This window comes from Coregonus lavaretus (assembly GCF_964263955.1).
Source record: "Coregonus lavaretus genome assembly, chromosome: 39".
NCBI lineage: Eukaryota > Metazoa > Chordata > Actinopteri > Salmoniformes > Salmonidae > Coregonus > Coregonus lavaretus.
This window is the reverse complement of record NC_140026.1, coordinates 15,555,657-15,570,735: the sequence shown is the minus strand read 5'-3', so window position 1 is coordinate 15,570,735 and position 15,079 is coordinate 15,555,657. Positions and strand designations below refer to the sequence as shown.

The following is a 15,079-nucleotide window of genomic DNA, read 5'->3' as shown; positions in this document are numbered from 1 at the left end:
CAGTTACGCTGTTACCTGATTTTACTTCCCATCTAACAAATGCACCCAAGTTAATTCACTTAACCCAATACCACCTAACCCTAGGCTTAAACAAATGTTTTGACAACGACATTATTTTATCGGTTACTGATTGTTGTTGATACCACAGTCATGACAAAGCATAAGACTGACACACACTTGATAGAGGTCGAACCCCACGTGTCTGGTGCTGGAATTCTCAACAGACATGGACCCTCAAGATTCCTCACTGATCTTACAGAATGAGTTAACCGCTGGAACCAAAGATTCCTACCTGCCATCTATCTCTAACTTTCACAACAGAAGAATCAAACCACTCCCTTTAGTTTCTCTCTCCCCTAACGAGCGGTACTGATCAGATACCTCTCCTTGTCTGTCATTAAAATCAAAGACCTCATCCTGTACTTCCATGATAGTTTCCTTCACTATTTCAGATGAATCTATATTGTCTCTACCACTATCTGCTCTCCTATTTTAAGTCCTTCTTGCTACCCCTTTAATTTCAGAAAAGTTGTTGTCGGTGTCATACTTCCTACATTTGCTATTGCCATCGTATCATTAATCCCTTCCAAAGTTACCATTAAAGTAGTTGATTTAGCTGATGTATTAACCTTAATTATTTCTAGTGGCAAAGTTACCAATATCCTATGTGTATTATTTACTGTTGGAGTGACTACTGTAACATATTCTTCCTGACCTCCTTTGATTAGGTGCAACAGCTTCTACTCCTGGTCCTGATAACAATACTTATTCTCCATAATTATATCTCCATGTGGGAGGAACGTCCCCATCCTAACCCTAAAAAGTATTTTCGTCTAAAATTGGTGCTGGAGCTATTGCTTCCCTTATAATCAAATGCGATATATTTATGGCTTTAATAACTATCAATGTTGAAAGAGTTAAATTGCTTCCCACTGTTGTTATAACAGACTGAAGTGTTGGTGTTATTGTTGTTACTTCATCCCTAGTTTTCGTAACGTTTTGGTCTGACTTTTCTCCTAACTGGTCTAGGCCTACTTTGTCTAACTGAATCACTAGCTTCTCCTGTAACAGAGTTGCCCTTGGTGGTCTTTGCTGCTTCACATCCCACTGAAATATTCCCTGTTGCTTCTGGGACATATTGAAAATCAATTTCCCCAAATCTTTGAACTCTTTGCTTGTACTTCCATCTATCACCACTAGTGTCACTTTTTCCCAACTCTCAGTCCTATCTCTAATCCCTGACTTTCAAACTTTTGATTATAAAATATACACCTACAATTACCTTGATCTCCCTGCTGTAAAGTGTCCTTCACCACTGTTCTCTCTCTCTTACTACTAACTTTGAAACTTAGCTTACTGTCTTAGAGTTCCTTCAACCTAGTTCTCCTAACTTATTTTAATCTAATCTTTTCTCCTAACCTTTAAAAACCTTTTCCACTGATTTATTCACAAAATCCCTTTACCACCAATTTAGAATATGTGATTGGGAAAGTCCCCACCTGCTTCTGACTTCTTTACACACAGACTTGGCAAACGACTAAACACCTTTTAGCCTAGCCTGAAATCCCTTGGTGTAAGAATGTAACCCAGAATAACAGTCACCCCTTTTAACTTTATTTTTCAGACCGATTGTCTAATAGGCAGTCTAATAGATTATCATCCTTCCTATGATATTATCTTTTTAAGCAAATATGATTCCCAAAAACCTACTTTTTAAAATCTTCTACCAGACAGCCGTTTAGTGTACATCCTACCCAGTTCAATTTAAACAATGCATATCTTCCCAACACTGCAATAACAGTATCTTCTAATATTAGTATGTCTATTTTAATTTCTCCTTGATTTTTTATAGCAGCTGGAAGTGTAGCTGAAATCTTCCTCCTCCTTCTAAGCCTTCTCGTCCTCTTCCTCTCCAATTCTGTGTCTGTCCAGAAACTGTCTGTGGATATGGAACACCTGGTACCCCCCTTGGCTGGTACAATTGCATTTGATATTGTTCAGTTGAAGCTGTAACAGTGATTGTTGCTTTGGTTCACTCTGATTCTTCATAACCAAAGCTTCTCTTCTCCACCAGTTGTATGATTGAGTTTTCTGAGAGTTTCTTCGTCCTGTTCTTTCTTGTTGACATATCAGGATTCTTCAACAGCTTATATTCTAAGTTCTGTCCTCAAAATATCATCTTCCATCATCTTCTTACTTTTCTTCTGTGCCAGTCCTTGTAGGACAAACTCCTTTTGAATACACAGCACCTTCAGTCTCCTCTTTCTCGCTGTCTTCATCTGAACTCGAATCTCTTGTATCCTTCTTCCTTCAACTTCCATCAGAGATCAAATCTCTAGTATCCTTCTTCTTTCCTCTCTTGCCAACTTCCTTCTGATCACAGAGTCATATCCACCCATGATCTCTTCTCCATCACTCTGATCTTCATCATCTTCTTCAAGTTCCATCTTCCTAACCTCCCTCTTCTCTTTCAGACATCTCATTTTCTTCCTTCTGGAGTTCTGGATTCATCTTCATTGTCGTTTCTGCTTGTCCTCTATCTATTATTCATCTTCATCTCTGATGCAACAATCACCCTCCTGGATGATCCCTGGAAGCTGAGGATAAACATCCCTAAGCTCTACTTCCCTTAGCCTTATCTCTATAGCTTTGTTTATCTTATCGCTGGAATCTTTTATCAGTTTTTGTTTGAGAATGAAGGGCAACTTTTGTTTCATTTGCCGGATAACCTAGCAATACTTTAGTTAAAGGATTACTATTTTGTACTATATCAATCGGTGTAATGACTTTTATAGCCTTGATGTCGTTTTTCCCCATTGTAACTACTCTTTTATATTCCTTTATTATGAATTATCTTATTTTAGACTGTATAGCCTATGGCTTCCCCCCTCTAATTATTAATATAACCCAAACAACCCAAAAAAAAAAAAAATTTAATTGATTTTTTTTAAATAAATCAATTAAAAATCATGAATAATTAAAACCAATTTTTATTCCTATATCCTATGTCACCAATTTATCAATTAGTGGTGGCTATCTTACCACAACCCATCAAATGCAAATGTAAGTTAGTCAACTTCAAAGCAATCCCCAAAAACAAAGCCTCTAACCCTTCAACACTACAATTACCATAAACCCTTATCTTAATTTTACAGAATAATGTCAGTCCTCGATTCCCAACACATCTGTAATTAACCCAAGTGATGCACATAGCCTCCAAAATGCAATTTTTAATGAATCAGTTTGCCAAGCCTATGTGAAATTGTCATAACATCAAATATTTTGTAAGGGATGATTTTGTGAACTAGCCTGATATCTGATCCTCTGCCTGCGTCACACCTTGTCACGTGACGCACGTCAGCACCCCTTCTCTTTCTCTCTCTCTCCTGTCGTATCGTCCTATTGCTCCTCTCATATGACAGAAGAACAGAGACACAGGAAAAGATTTTAGTAGTTACTGCAATCACTGAGTTATCTCAACCATATTCAACATTCCTTCGTTCACCCATTATTCACTCTAAGACTAAACTCAGAACTAAATAGATCGCTCAAAAACATTTTATTTAATTTTAATCGTCTTCTAATTCAATTTATTATAATCCGTCAACATATCTCTCTCATTTATCAATTCAATAGGTCACAAAACAAGTTTCATCTTTAACCAACCGCCGCTTTACAACTAGAAGACTCGTGTCCCAATATCTCTTTGTCTGTGTGTTTCTCTGTCTTCCTGCAGCCCCCAACAGAAATATGACCCATTAGCAAAAACGTGTTGTAGTTTAGTACCGTAAACCAAAACGTGTCCTAATCTCGTGCCATAAACTACAACTCCCACGTTTTGTAGTGTAGTGTCATAAAATTAAACGCATGCGCAAATGCATCCAATGATACGATTCCCAGACAATAGAACGATAGCATTACGCTACAGCTTCACTATTTTATACCTTATACTCACACAATTACACATAACAGAGCTCACATTTGCGTAGAACTTTGAATTCTACACACACATACATATTTTAAGAGGCTTATCCAATCGCAACAGGACCTCTAAGGATACGTTAGCATGTAGCACGCAACACAATTAGCATTTAGCATTAGCCGCCATGTACCATGTAGCATGAAACCCAATCCAGCATTTAGCATTAACATTAGCCTTAGCCTTTAGCTAACTGCGGCCTACCACGCCCTAAGTAACCTTGCATTGTGCCCAAATCATTGTCCATATATCACCTGCTAACTTTATGCTGCCGTAAGTTCTGGATAATCATATGAGCGGTTACCCCAAACGAATAATCCGTCGACTATAAGATGAGCATAACATACAATATCATCGTCCAGCTCATGGTTCCCAGAACCAACCTGACCCCACACTAGCGCGTTGCCAGGATTTCATGGCCCACTCCTAAAGAGTCGCCTCGTTTCGAGGTCTTTCCAGATTCACAATGCTCTAATTGCATATACGTATCTACCTTACTTTATTCTGCCAATATCTGCCGTTAATATCTGCCTTCAATTGCTGTACAATTTTAGAATAATTATTACCAGACTCCTAGTCAACAGCAATAACGCCACCCGAGGCACGGTCGTATGGTACATTTCTCCAGTGTACAATCACATAGCATCCAACCTAACAATCTCCAAAGCTGTGAGGAAAACTCACCCTTTTCTGAAACTTCAGACCGAAGTTAGCTTGGCGGCTACGAATGAGCAAAGGAGAGATGCAGACCAGCCCCACGTTGGGCGCCATTTGTCGTATCGGGTGAATGGTGGCAATTATTGCTGATGAACAAAGGAGTCCGCTCATACTGAATCCCTGATCATAAGTTTATTCGTATCACAAGCTTTCAGCATGAGTGACAGATGTCATGACATCCGGAGAACGGCGCCTCAGATTGGAATGGCCGTTCTGCCCTTTCATCGTTTAACCCCTACTTATAAACAATGCAAAAAGATGGGCTCCCTCTTCTGGCCAATCACCAGTCTCCCCTGTCTACAACACACTTCCTGTCTGTTGTATGTGACGTTACACTAAAACATTCCCTCTTGATACTAAAATCAACATTCTTTCAGTTCCACTTAAAAACATTTAACAACGTCATAATCTCAATACACGACAGTAGCTAGTAGCCTAGTCAATGATGCATCAATGCAATATTGGCACTCTACATTTTGTTACAGACCAACTAAACAAGTAAACCTTGAATTTATAGGTTTAAAATATCCCTCTAGTGGCCAGGGTTGACCTATTTTAAGAAATGCAATTTTTGGGTGGATATAAAGTCTGTGGTGGAGGACGTGCTTATCGTGACCATCTTGCTAGCCTTCACGCCTACGCGCCGCTCTCCTCCCACAATCTCCTGGCAACTTTGTACTCCTCCTTCTTCCCCTCCACCGTGAAGTCACTTGAATATACCCATTTATTGAACCCAGAAATGTGAAATAGTCTATCCTTGGTACTTACTGCTACAACCTTCCCTGCCAATTTAGTGTAACCCGTAGGCTCAGGTGTTACATTGGCCATTTGGAGGACCTCCTGGCATGCATTCCCATCCACCAGGTCCATGTTCCTAAACAACTTGGTTTCCGGTCGAAACATTAGGCCTCCAGCCTTCACAATTACATTTTTGGTCAGGAACGTCTGTCCCTCCACCACCCTCTTTGCCAGGGTCTCTGGGACTACCACCCGGGCTACCGTGGTCCCATCGGAGACCGCGGCACAGAAGGTGGTTGAGGATGTGCTTATAGTGACTGTCTCGCTAGCCTTCACGTTGCTTTTATGACAATAACCTTGGCCTTTACAGGTTCAGGCCTGGCATAGGGGATTGTGGGGTTCAAGGCAATTCTTAATGCACTGGCCATGATCTGGAATAGGAAAATAAAAAGACATTACATTGTTATTGTAAGGGAAAACATACATATGATCATTAAAAGCTTCCTGTTGTAACAGAGATATGCTTCCTGGGGATTGGGCACTTTTTATTGGCTAAATCATTGTGCCATTTAAAACCCTTTATGCAAATAAAAAGTTTGTAGGTTTAGACTGCCATAGAGCCACAATGATTTAGACAATAGTTTTGTTATTGTTTGTGTTGTGATTGGATGTTTCATTTATGCTATGCTTATTCACTATCAACCATGTATATTTTGTCAAAAATAACCATAATTGACTCACTGATACCATGCAAGTTGCAACATGTGAACCGGTTTATCAGGTGTGGTGACAATGACAACACTGAAACATAGGTGTGTTTACAGCTGCCATAAGAGTTCTGTAAGCAGTTTGTGTCATCACCATTGTGAGTGTGCAGTAGATTTCTGACCAGAAGACGCACTGCTGTGTTCTACTTGGGATCAGATCTACGAACACAGTTGACGGTAAGAGATAGATTTATAAATACCACGTAGAAGTTCAGAGTCATGAGTAGATCATGTGATAACATAGTTATATTGTACAGTGTATACTGTACACTATAGTGTATCATTGACACCCCCCTGATTATAGGCTATTTGTTGAGACATTTTGTAATACTGAATAAGTTGTAGCCTACTGTTTGAAAAAGTGCCCAATCCCCAGGAAGCATATCTCTGTTACAACAGGACGCTTTTCTCTACAGTGCTTCATGAGACCTGATGACAAGGACAGTATGCAACAGAGTTTAATGGTGTGTGTGTGTGTGTGTGCGTGTGCGTGCATGGTTTTCCATCTACCCCTGCAGACCTGTCTGTGTTCCTGACAATCGATTATAGTGGAGTGGTAGATTGGGATTCTAAATTGGAAGAAGATTTGAAAAATGAAAAGAATGCCTTCCAGACTACTTCTAGGTATGTTAAATCCTTATCAGCACACTTGAAGGTGTATGCTCATGGAAGAAGACTCATACAATCAAAACTCCAGTATTATATTTCAATGTTTTATTTGTAATTATTTTGGCTTCCACATATTATAATGTGATTTACAGTAATCCACACCATCACATTTAGCTGTTGGTTAGGCAAGCAGTTGTATTTTGAGGTTTAAAATCAAAGCTAAGACTTTTTGTAGTTGGAATTGCAGTATGTATTCGGCATTTGCCAAGCACAGGAATGTTAGCACAAAACAGGTCTGGACCTATGTCAGTAGGTGCTGTAGGTGGGTGTGGTGTGGAATCAGGCGCAGGACGCAGAAGTTAAGTCCAACAAATACTTTTAGTAGAGCACACAAAAATACAATCCAAACAGCCCGGAGGCGAGAAAATGTGCACACAGGCGTAAACAAACGGGCGCACTAAACATGTGCGAAAATCCTCTCCTAAAAATACAAGGAGGCAAGCTACAAATAGCGCACCGAAACGGGTAGCGCACCAACACGACAATGGGAACAATTCCAGACAAGACCAAACGAACATAGAAACATACAACGGTGGCAGCTAGTATTCCGGAGACGACGAACGCCGAAGCCTGCCCGAGCAAGGAAGAGAGGCAGCCTCGGCCGAAACCGTGACAGTACCCCCCCCTTGACGCGCGGCTCCAGACGTGCGCCGACTCCGGCCTCGGGGACGACCAGGAGGACGCGGGGCAGGGCGCGTCGGGTGACTACGATGGAATTCCGTCAGGAGAGACGGGTCCAAAATGTCTCCCCTCGGCACCCAGCACCGTTCCTCCGGGCCGTACCCCTCCCACTCCACCAGATATTGGAGACCCCCCATCCGACGTCTCGAATCCAAGATGGACCGCACTGAGTACGCCGGTGCCCCCTCGATGTCCAATGGGGGCGGAGGAGTCTCCCTGATCTCATTTTCTTGGAGTGGGCCAGCTACCACCGGCCTGAGAAGAGACACATGGAACGAGGGGTTAATACTTTTATACTCAACAGGTAGTTGTAATCTGTAACACACCTCGTTCAATCTTCTCAGGACTTTAAATGGCCCTGCTTCCGGCAGGGCAGGCGGAGGGGCAGGTTTCTGGTAGAGAGCCAGACTCGATCACCAGGTGCGTACACCGGTCCCTCACTGCGGTGGAGATCGGCGCTCGCCTTTTGACGACGGAGGGCCCGCTGCAGGTGGACGTGTGCAGCGTTCCACGTCTCCTCCGAGCGCCGCACCCACTCATCCACCGCAGGAGCCTCGATCTGGCTCTGCTGCCAAGGTGCCAGAACCGGCTGGTAACCTAACACACATTGGAAAGGGGTTAGGTTAGTGGAGGAATGGCGTAGGGAATTCTGGGCCATTTCTGCCCAGGGAACGTACCGTGCCCACTCCTCAGGCCGGTCCTGGCAGTAAGATCTAAAAAACCTACCCACATCCTGGTTCACACGTTCCACCTGCCCATTACTCTCCGGATGGTAACCCGAGGTGAGGCTCACCGAGACCCCCAACCGCTCCATAAAGGCTCTCCAGACTCTGGAGGTAAATTGGGGACCTCGATCAGACACAATATCCTCGGGTACCCCGTAGTGCCGGAAAACATGGGTGAATAGCGCTTCGGCGGTCTGTAGGGCCGTAGGAAGGCCCGGCATAGGGAGCAAACAACAGGCCTTAGAGAACCGGTCCACAACGACCAGTATAGTAGTATTCCCCTGTGAGGGAGGAAGGTCAGTGATGAAATCCACCGAGAGGTGAGACCATGGTCGTTGTGGAACGGGCAGGGGTAGTAACTTACCCCTAGGCAGATGTCTAGGCGCCTTACACTGGGCGCACACCGAGCAGGAGGAGACATAAACCCTCACATCCCTCGCCAACGTGGGCCACCAGTACTTAGCACTAAGGCAGTGCACTGTCCGGCCGATACCAGGATGTCCAGAGGAGGGTAACGTGTGAGCCCAATAGATCAATCGATCCCGAACCTCGAGCGGAACGTACTTCCGACCCTCCGGGCATTGAGGTGGACTAGGGTCGGTGCGCAGACAACCGGTGCCACCAGACAAGACTCCGGCAGTATGGGAGTGAGCTCCACTGACCTCTCCTCCGTGTCATACCGCCGAGACAGCGCGTCTGCCTTACCGTTCTGTGACCCAGGGATGTATGTGATCTTAAATATGAACCGGGTCAAAAACATATTCCACCGCGCCTGGCGAGGGTTTAGTCTCCTAGCTGCCCGGATGTACTCCAGGTTACGGTGGTCCGTCAAAATGAGGAAAGGGTGTTGAGCCCCCTCAAGCCAGTGCCTCCACACCTTTAGGGCCTGTACCACGGCTAACAGCTCCCTGTCCCCTACGTCCTAATTTCGCTCCGCCGGACTGAGCTTCTTGGAATAAAAAGCACAGGGGCGGAGTTTAGGTGGCGTGCCGGACCGTTGCGAAAGCACGGCTCCTATACCGGCCTCTGACGCGTCCACCTCTACCTGAAATGGTAAAGAGGGATCCGGATGCGCCAGCACCGGAGCCGAGGTAAACAGGTCCTTCAGCCTCCCAAACGCCCTGTCCGCCTCGGCTGACCACTGCAAACGCACCGGACCCCCCTTCAAAAGAGACGTTATGGGAGCTGCCACCTGTCCAAAACCCCGGATAAACCTCCGGTAGTAATTCGCAAACCCCAAAAACTGCTGCACCTCCTTCACAGTGGTTGGCGTTTGCCAAATACGCACGGCTGACACCCGGTCTACCTCCATCTTCACCCCTGACGCAGACAACTGATAACCCAAAAAGGAGACCGACTCCTGGAAAAACAGACACTTCTCTGCCTTGACATACAGGTTGTGCTCCAACAGCCTCCGCAACACTCGGCGCACCAGTGCCACATGCTCGACTCGGGTAGACGAGTACACGAGAATGTCATCTATGTACACGACCACCCCCTGCCCCTGCATGTCCCTGAAGATCTCATCTACGAATGATTGGAAAACTGAAGGAGCGTTCATCAACCCGTATGGCATGACAAGATACTCATAATGGCCCGAGGTGGTGCTAAAGGCTGTCTTCCATTCATCGCCCCCCCTAATGCGCACCAAGTTGTACGCGCTCCTGAGATCTAATTTAGTGAAGAAACGCGCCCCGTGCAATGACTCCGTCATGGTCGCAATCAGCGGGAGTGGATAACTGTACTTCACCGTGATCTGATTGAGACCACGGTAATCAATGCACGGGCGTAACCCACCATCCTTTTTCTTCACAAAAAAGAAACTTGAGGACGCAGGGGAAGTGGAGGGCTGTATGTATCCTTGTCTCAGAGATTCGTCTATGTAAGTCTCCATAGCTCTCTTCTCCTCCTGAGACAGAGGATACACATGGCTCCGTGGGAGCGCAGCTCCTGCCTGGAGGTCTATCGCACAATCTCCCTGCCTATGGGGAGGCAACTGCGTCGCCCTCGACTTACTGAACACAATAGCCAAATCCCCATACTCAGGGGGAACGTGCAATGCGGGCACCTGGTTTGGACTCTCCACCGAGGTAGCCCCTACGGAAACGCCTAAACATCGACCCACACACTGGGCAGACCACTCCATCAGAGCTCTCTCCTGCCACGAAATGAACGGGTTATGGGTACTCAACCAGGGCATGCCCAGCACCACCGGATACGCAGGCGAGTCGATCAGAAATAGCTGGATCATCTCCTGATGACCCCCCTGCGCACACATCCTAAGTGGCGCCGTGACCTCCCTGATCAAACCCGATCCCAACGGACGGCTATCTAGGGCATGAACGGGGAAGGGGACGTCAACAGGGAGAAGGGGAATCCCTAAGGCTAAACAACATTTCTTATCAACAAAATTCCCAGCCGCGCCTGAATCTACCAGCGCCTTATGCTGGGAATGAGGTGCTACCTGTGGAAACGCACAGGTATACAGAAGTGCGCAACAGAGAGCTCTGGGTGAGTGGGGCGCCTACTCACCTGGAAGGACTCCCCAGTGCGGGGCCTGTCGTCTTCTCCCCTAGGAGGCCATCCCCAGCACCTAGCCGCGGTGTGTCCTCCCCGACCACAGTTGGTGCAGGAGATGGACCCCCTCGTACTCCGACCCCTCCTCTCTCTAGCGCCAGCGCCCCCGAGCTCCATGGGGCTCGGCTCGGAGACGCTGGAGGGTGAAATGGACGGACCTCCCTCGGGACGTCCGCGGGTAGCCAGCAGGGTGTCCAGCCTGATGGACATGTCGACTAACTGGTCGAAAGAGAGGCTGGTGTCCCGACAGGCCAGCTCCCGACGGACGTCCTCACGTAGACTACAGCGGTAGTGATCGATGAGGGCCCGCTCATTCCACCCTGCATCCGCCGCTAGAGTACGGAATTCCAACGCGAACTCCTGGGCACTCCTCTTCCCCTGCCGGAGGCAGAACAGACGCTCCCCCGCCGCTTTCCCCTCTGGTGGTTGGTCAAACACCGCCCTGAAGCGGCGGGAGAACTCAGCGTAAGTGATGGTGGTCGCGTCTATCCTCCTCCACTCGGCGTTGGCCCATTCTAACGCCTTGCCGGAAAGGCAGGAGATAAGGGCGGACACGCTCTCGTGTCCCGAGGGCGCCGGGTGCACGGTGGCCAGGTAAAGCTCCACCTGGAGAAGGAAGCCCTGACACCCGGCAGCGGTCCCATCGTAGGCCCTCGGGAGCGAGAGTCGAACTCCTCTGGGTTCCGGAGCGGGAATGGGCTGATTTGCTGATGGTGATGGTAGGGACGGTGGCGTTGGGGGTGTTCCTCGGGTCTCCCAGCGTTGGAGCGTGTTGATCACATCCTGCAGGGCGGTCCCGATCTGCAGAATCTGGTCGTTCTGCTCCCGAACCCGATCCTCCAACGTCTCCTGTGCTGCTGCGGCTCCTGCTGATTCCATTCAGAAGGTGAGTGATTCTGTCAGTAGGTGCTGTAGGTGGGTGTGGTGTGGAATCAGGCGCAGGACGCAGAAGTTAAGTCCAACAAAGACTTTTAGTAGAGCACACAAAAATACAATCCAAACAGCCCGGAGGCGAGAAAATGCGCACACAGGCGTAAACAAACGGGCGCACTAAACATGTGCGAAAATCCTCTCCTAAAAATACAAGGAGGCAAGCTACAAATAGCGCACCGAAACGGGTAGCGCACCAACACGACAATGGGAACAATTCCAGACAAGACCAAACGAACATAGAAACATACAACGGTGGCAGCTAGTATTCCGGAGACGACGAACGCCGAAGCCTGCCCGAGCAAGGAAGAGAGGCAGCCTCGGCCGAAACCGTGACAACCTATTAGGTGATCTTCTCTCCTCTCTTCCTTTAGTGTGCAGCAATATACTCCCGGTTGCCCTGCTAATTGCTAACATCGCCATGGGTGAGTAGATGAATTAAAACTATTTTGTCCTGAACCGCATTTTACTTTTGTACTTGAGCCACTATAATATCTCTGTTTCTGCAACTGCCCTCCTAGCCGTAGAAATAGCTTCTGTTTCTATGTTCCCAACATGTGCGTTACAACTGTACAGGTGCGGTGTACCTGAACGACTGCCCTCGACAGCCTTACATCCCCATCTATCTGATAGTTCTGGGGGCCTTTGGCCTGGTCACCATCCTCCCCTTCTGCTTCTGCCAGCCCAATCTGGTGCTTGTCTGCACCCTCTGGAACGGCCTGTTGGACACATTCCTGTTCTGCTGGTTCATCAATGGTGAGTCTGAGGGGTGTCTGTGGGGAGGTGGGGGGTAGTGTGTGTGTGTGTGTGTGTGTGTGTGCGTGTACCCTTGGTGAGTGTGTGTGGCCAGGTGGGGGTGGTGTGCGTGGGTTTGCGTACGGACGAAGGGATGGATTGTTGATTATAAATCTATAATGCTTGAGACATGCATATGAACTTGATCCTGTGTAGAGATTCGTACCAGTCCTACAAATTCTCTTTCTCTCTCTCTCTCTCTCTCTCTCTCTCTCTCTCTCTCTCTAGGTAACGTGTGGATCTACTCCATCTATCAGCCTAACTACAACCAGACTCTGACTGAGAAGGACCCGTACCAGTCCAACTACAACCAGACTCTGACTGAGAAGAATCTGTACTGTAACAAGACCCTGTACCTGTTTGCCTTCTGGACCACCACACTGAATTACTTGATATTGTTGAGTCTGTGCGTGGTTCTTTGTTGTTGTTGCTGTGGTGTCGCAATATGTGCTTGTATAGAAGGAGGACCTGAGGTAGAAAGGGTTCCGATGGGAGAGAGTGGTGATCCGGAAGGGGAGATTTAGAAAAAGGTTTAGTACAGGGTTTCCCATCCCTTTCCTCAGCCCCCCCCCCCCCCCCCCCCTCCAGTTTAGGTTTAAAACAAAGATGTGAAATGTCTGGGGGGCCGAGGAGAGGGTTGGGAAACCCTGGTTCATGTTAACACTTTACATTAGGGTAGATCTACTTTATATGAGTTTATAATACTTTACATGAGGGAATATCCAAAGGGAGGTTGTAAAGGGTTTTTATAGATAGTAAATTATTACTGTAGTTTATAAACACATAACTCATTGGTTCAAATGGTGTGATTGTTATTTTGGCGCTTGCCAATAGTGAGCTAATATGTGGATGCACTGTTACCAATAACAGTAGCCTAATAATCAATTACAGTGCAGCCATATAGTCTGGTTTATGTGAAGAAAATAAACAAATTAAAGGATAAATATGGACTCGTTCTGCACCCCTACAGTATGTGCAGCAGAGACAGTAGTGGTGCATGAGTAAAATCACTGAGAATGCCTGAAATAAATCATTAGGGAGCCAGAAAAAAAAGCCATATTACAACCTATGTGTTGTGATAATTGCATTGTTTGCTCTATAACCTGTTAGTTCATATGCCTTGCGACTGTGATATATAGACCTAATGCCGAGACACAGTTGTAAGAAAACACAGTGGCAGAATAAATTCAACCACACCTTTGTTTCATCACAAAACTGGAGCGCAACCTCTGTCCGGTTTAGTCCACAAAGCATATCGCATGTAGCAAAAAGTTACATGACCTACAGCATAGGTTGTAATATGGCTATTTTCCAACATTTTCGGACTACTAAACAACTATTGATTTAGAACCAAGGAGAGTTACCGCAAGTCACAAAGAAAACAGGACCTGTGTCTACTATTCCAGCACCATTTCAACTTCAACATTTCAACAACATCGAATCCAAGATGGCGTAGTAGTGCGGTCGCGTATTCTGTTGTCTGCTTGTGTTAATAGCCTGTTAGTTTTTTTGTTATTGTCTTTTTTTCGTATATATTTCTCTATCTCACTTTCCATCCTTTAACTAAATATACTTTCCTGCAACCCGCCTCACCCAATGTAGAACGGATTCTATTATTTCTTTATTTTTATCAAGAACCTACGGCTGAAACTAGCCAGCTAGCCAGCTAACTAGCTACTTGCTATTAGCCACCATTAACGGTCTTCACCACTGTCCGTGGCCTGCACTACCTACCAGCCAGCTCTAGCCTGGACAATTATCGGCCAGTCTGCACAGCGTGCTATCGACCCAGAGCATATCGGATTTTCTGCCGGAATCACTGAATCACTGGACCTTAACTCCAGACCATCACAACTAGCTAGCTGCAACCGAATGGATGTTGTTGTTGGCTAATCACCACTGTCCCGACGTACCAGTTAGCCTTGAGCTAGCCTTGAGCCAGGCCCATCTCCCGGCTATCTACCTCTCTGTCAACCGGATGGGACCTCCTAGTGTTGACACGGAGCCCCGCCGATCCATCACGACTGGTCTGCCGACGTAATCGTCTGATGTGGTTTCAACAGGCTTCCCGTTGCGATGACCACGAAGATCCATCTGCTAGCCCCGGCCCGCTAGCACGCGCAATCAACAGCCGTGCCTCCTGCTCGCCTGTGCTGTAACAGCCTACGAACTGCTCCCGGACTTACTTATTGCTGTTCACTGGACTTTATGATCACTCAGCTACACAGCTAATGCCTGCTGGACTGTTCCTTTACACAGTACCCCATCCTGTTTATCTGTTTAGCCTCAGCCCAAACTTTCGTCGCCATTACCAGTTGTTGTCTTAGCCCTCTCGAATAACACCTGTGATTGCGTTATGCCTCTCTCCCATGTCAATATGCCTAGCCTATTGCTGTTTGGGTTAATTCTTATTATACAATTTCACTGTAGACCCCCAAGTCCCGCTCAACCAGCCTCAGAGAGCTCCTTTGTCCCAACCCCCATACACGCGGAGACCGGCT

The 15,079-nt window shown here is 46.6% G+C and overlaps 1 protein-coding gene across 1 annotated transcript; it reads left to right on the top strand.

Annotated features, from left to right (window-relative positions):
- The first annotated feature begins 6,269 nt into the window (after nucleotides 1-6,269).
- On the top strand, nucleotides 6,270-14,169 carry LOC311112740 (transmembrane protein 272-like). The gene is made up of 5 exons (XM_084155869.1): nucleotides 6,270-6,378; nucleotides 6,720-6,825; nucleotides 12,158-12,208; nucleotides 12,360-12,539; nucleotides 12,807-14,169. Exons 2-5 carry the CDS (start codon nucleotides 6,795-6,797, stop codon nucleotides 13,100-13,102), a joined length of 558 nt encoding a protein of 185 aa, XP_084011995.1. The 5' UTR covers nucleotides 6,270-6,378; nucleotides 6,720-6,794; the 3' UTR covers nucleotides 13,103-14,169.
- The last annotated feature ends 910 nt before the right edge of the window (nucleotides 14,170-15,079 follow it).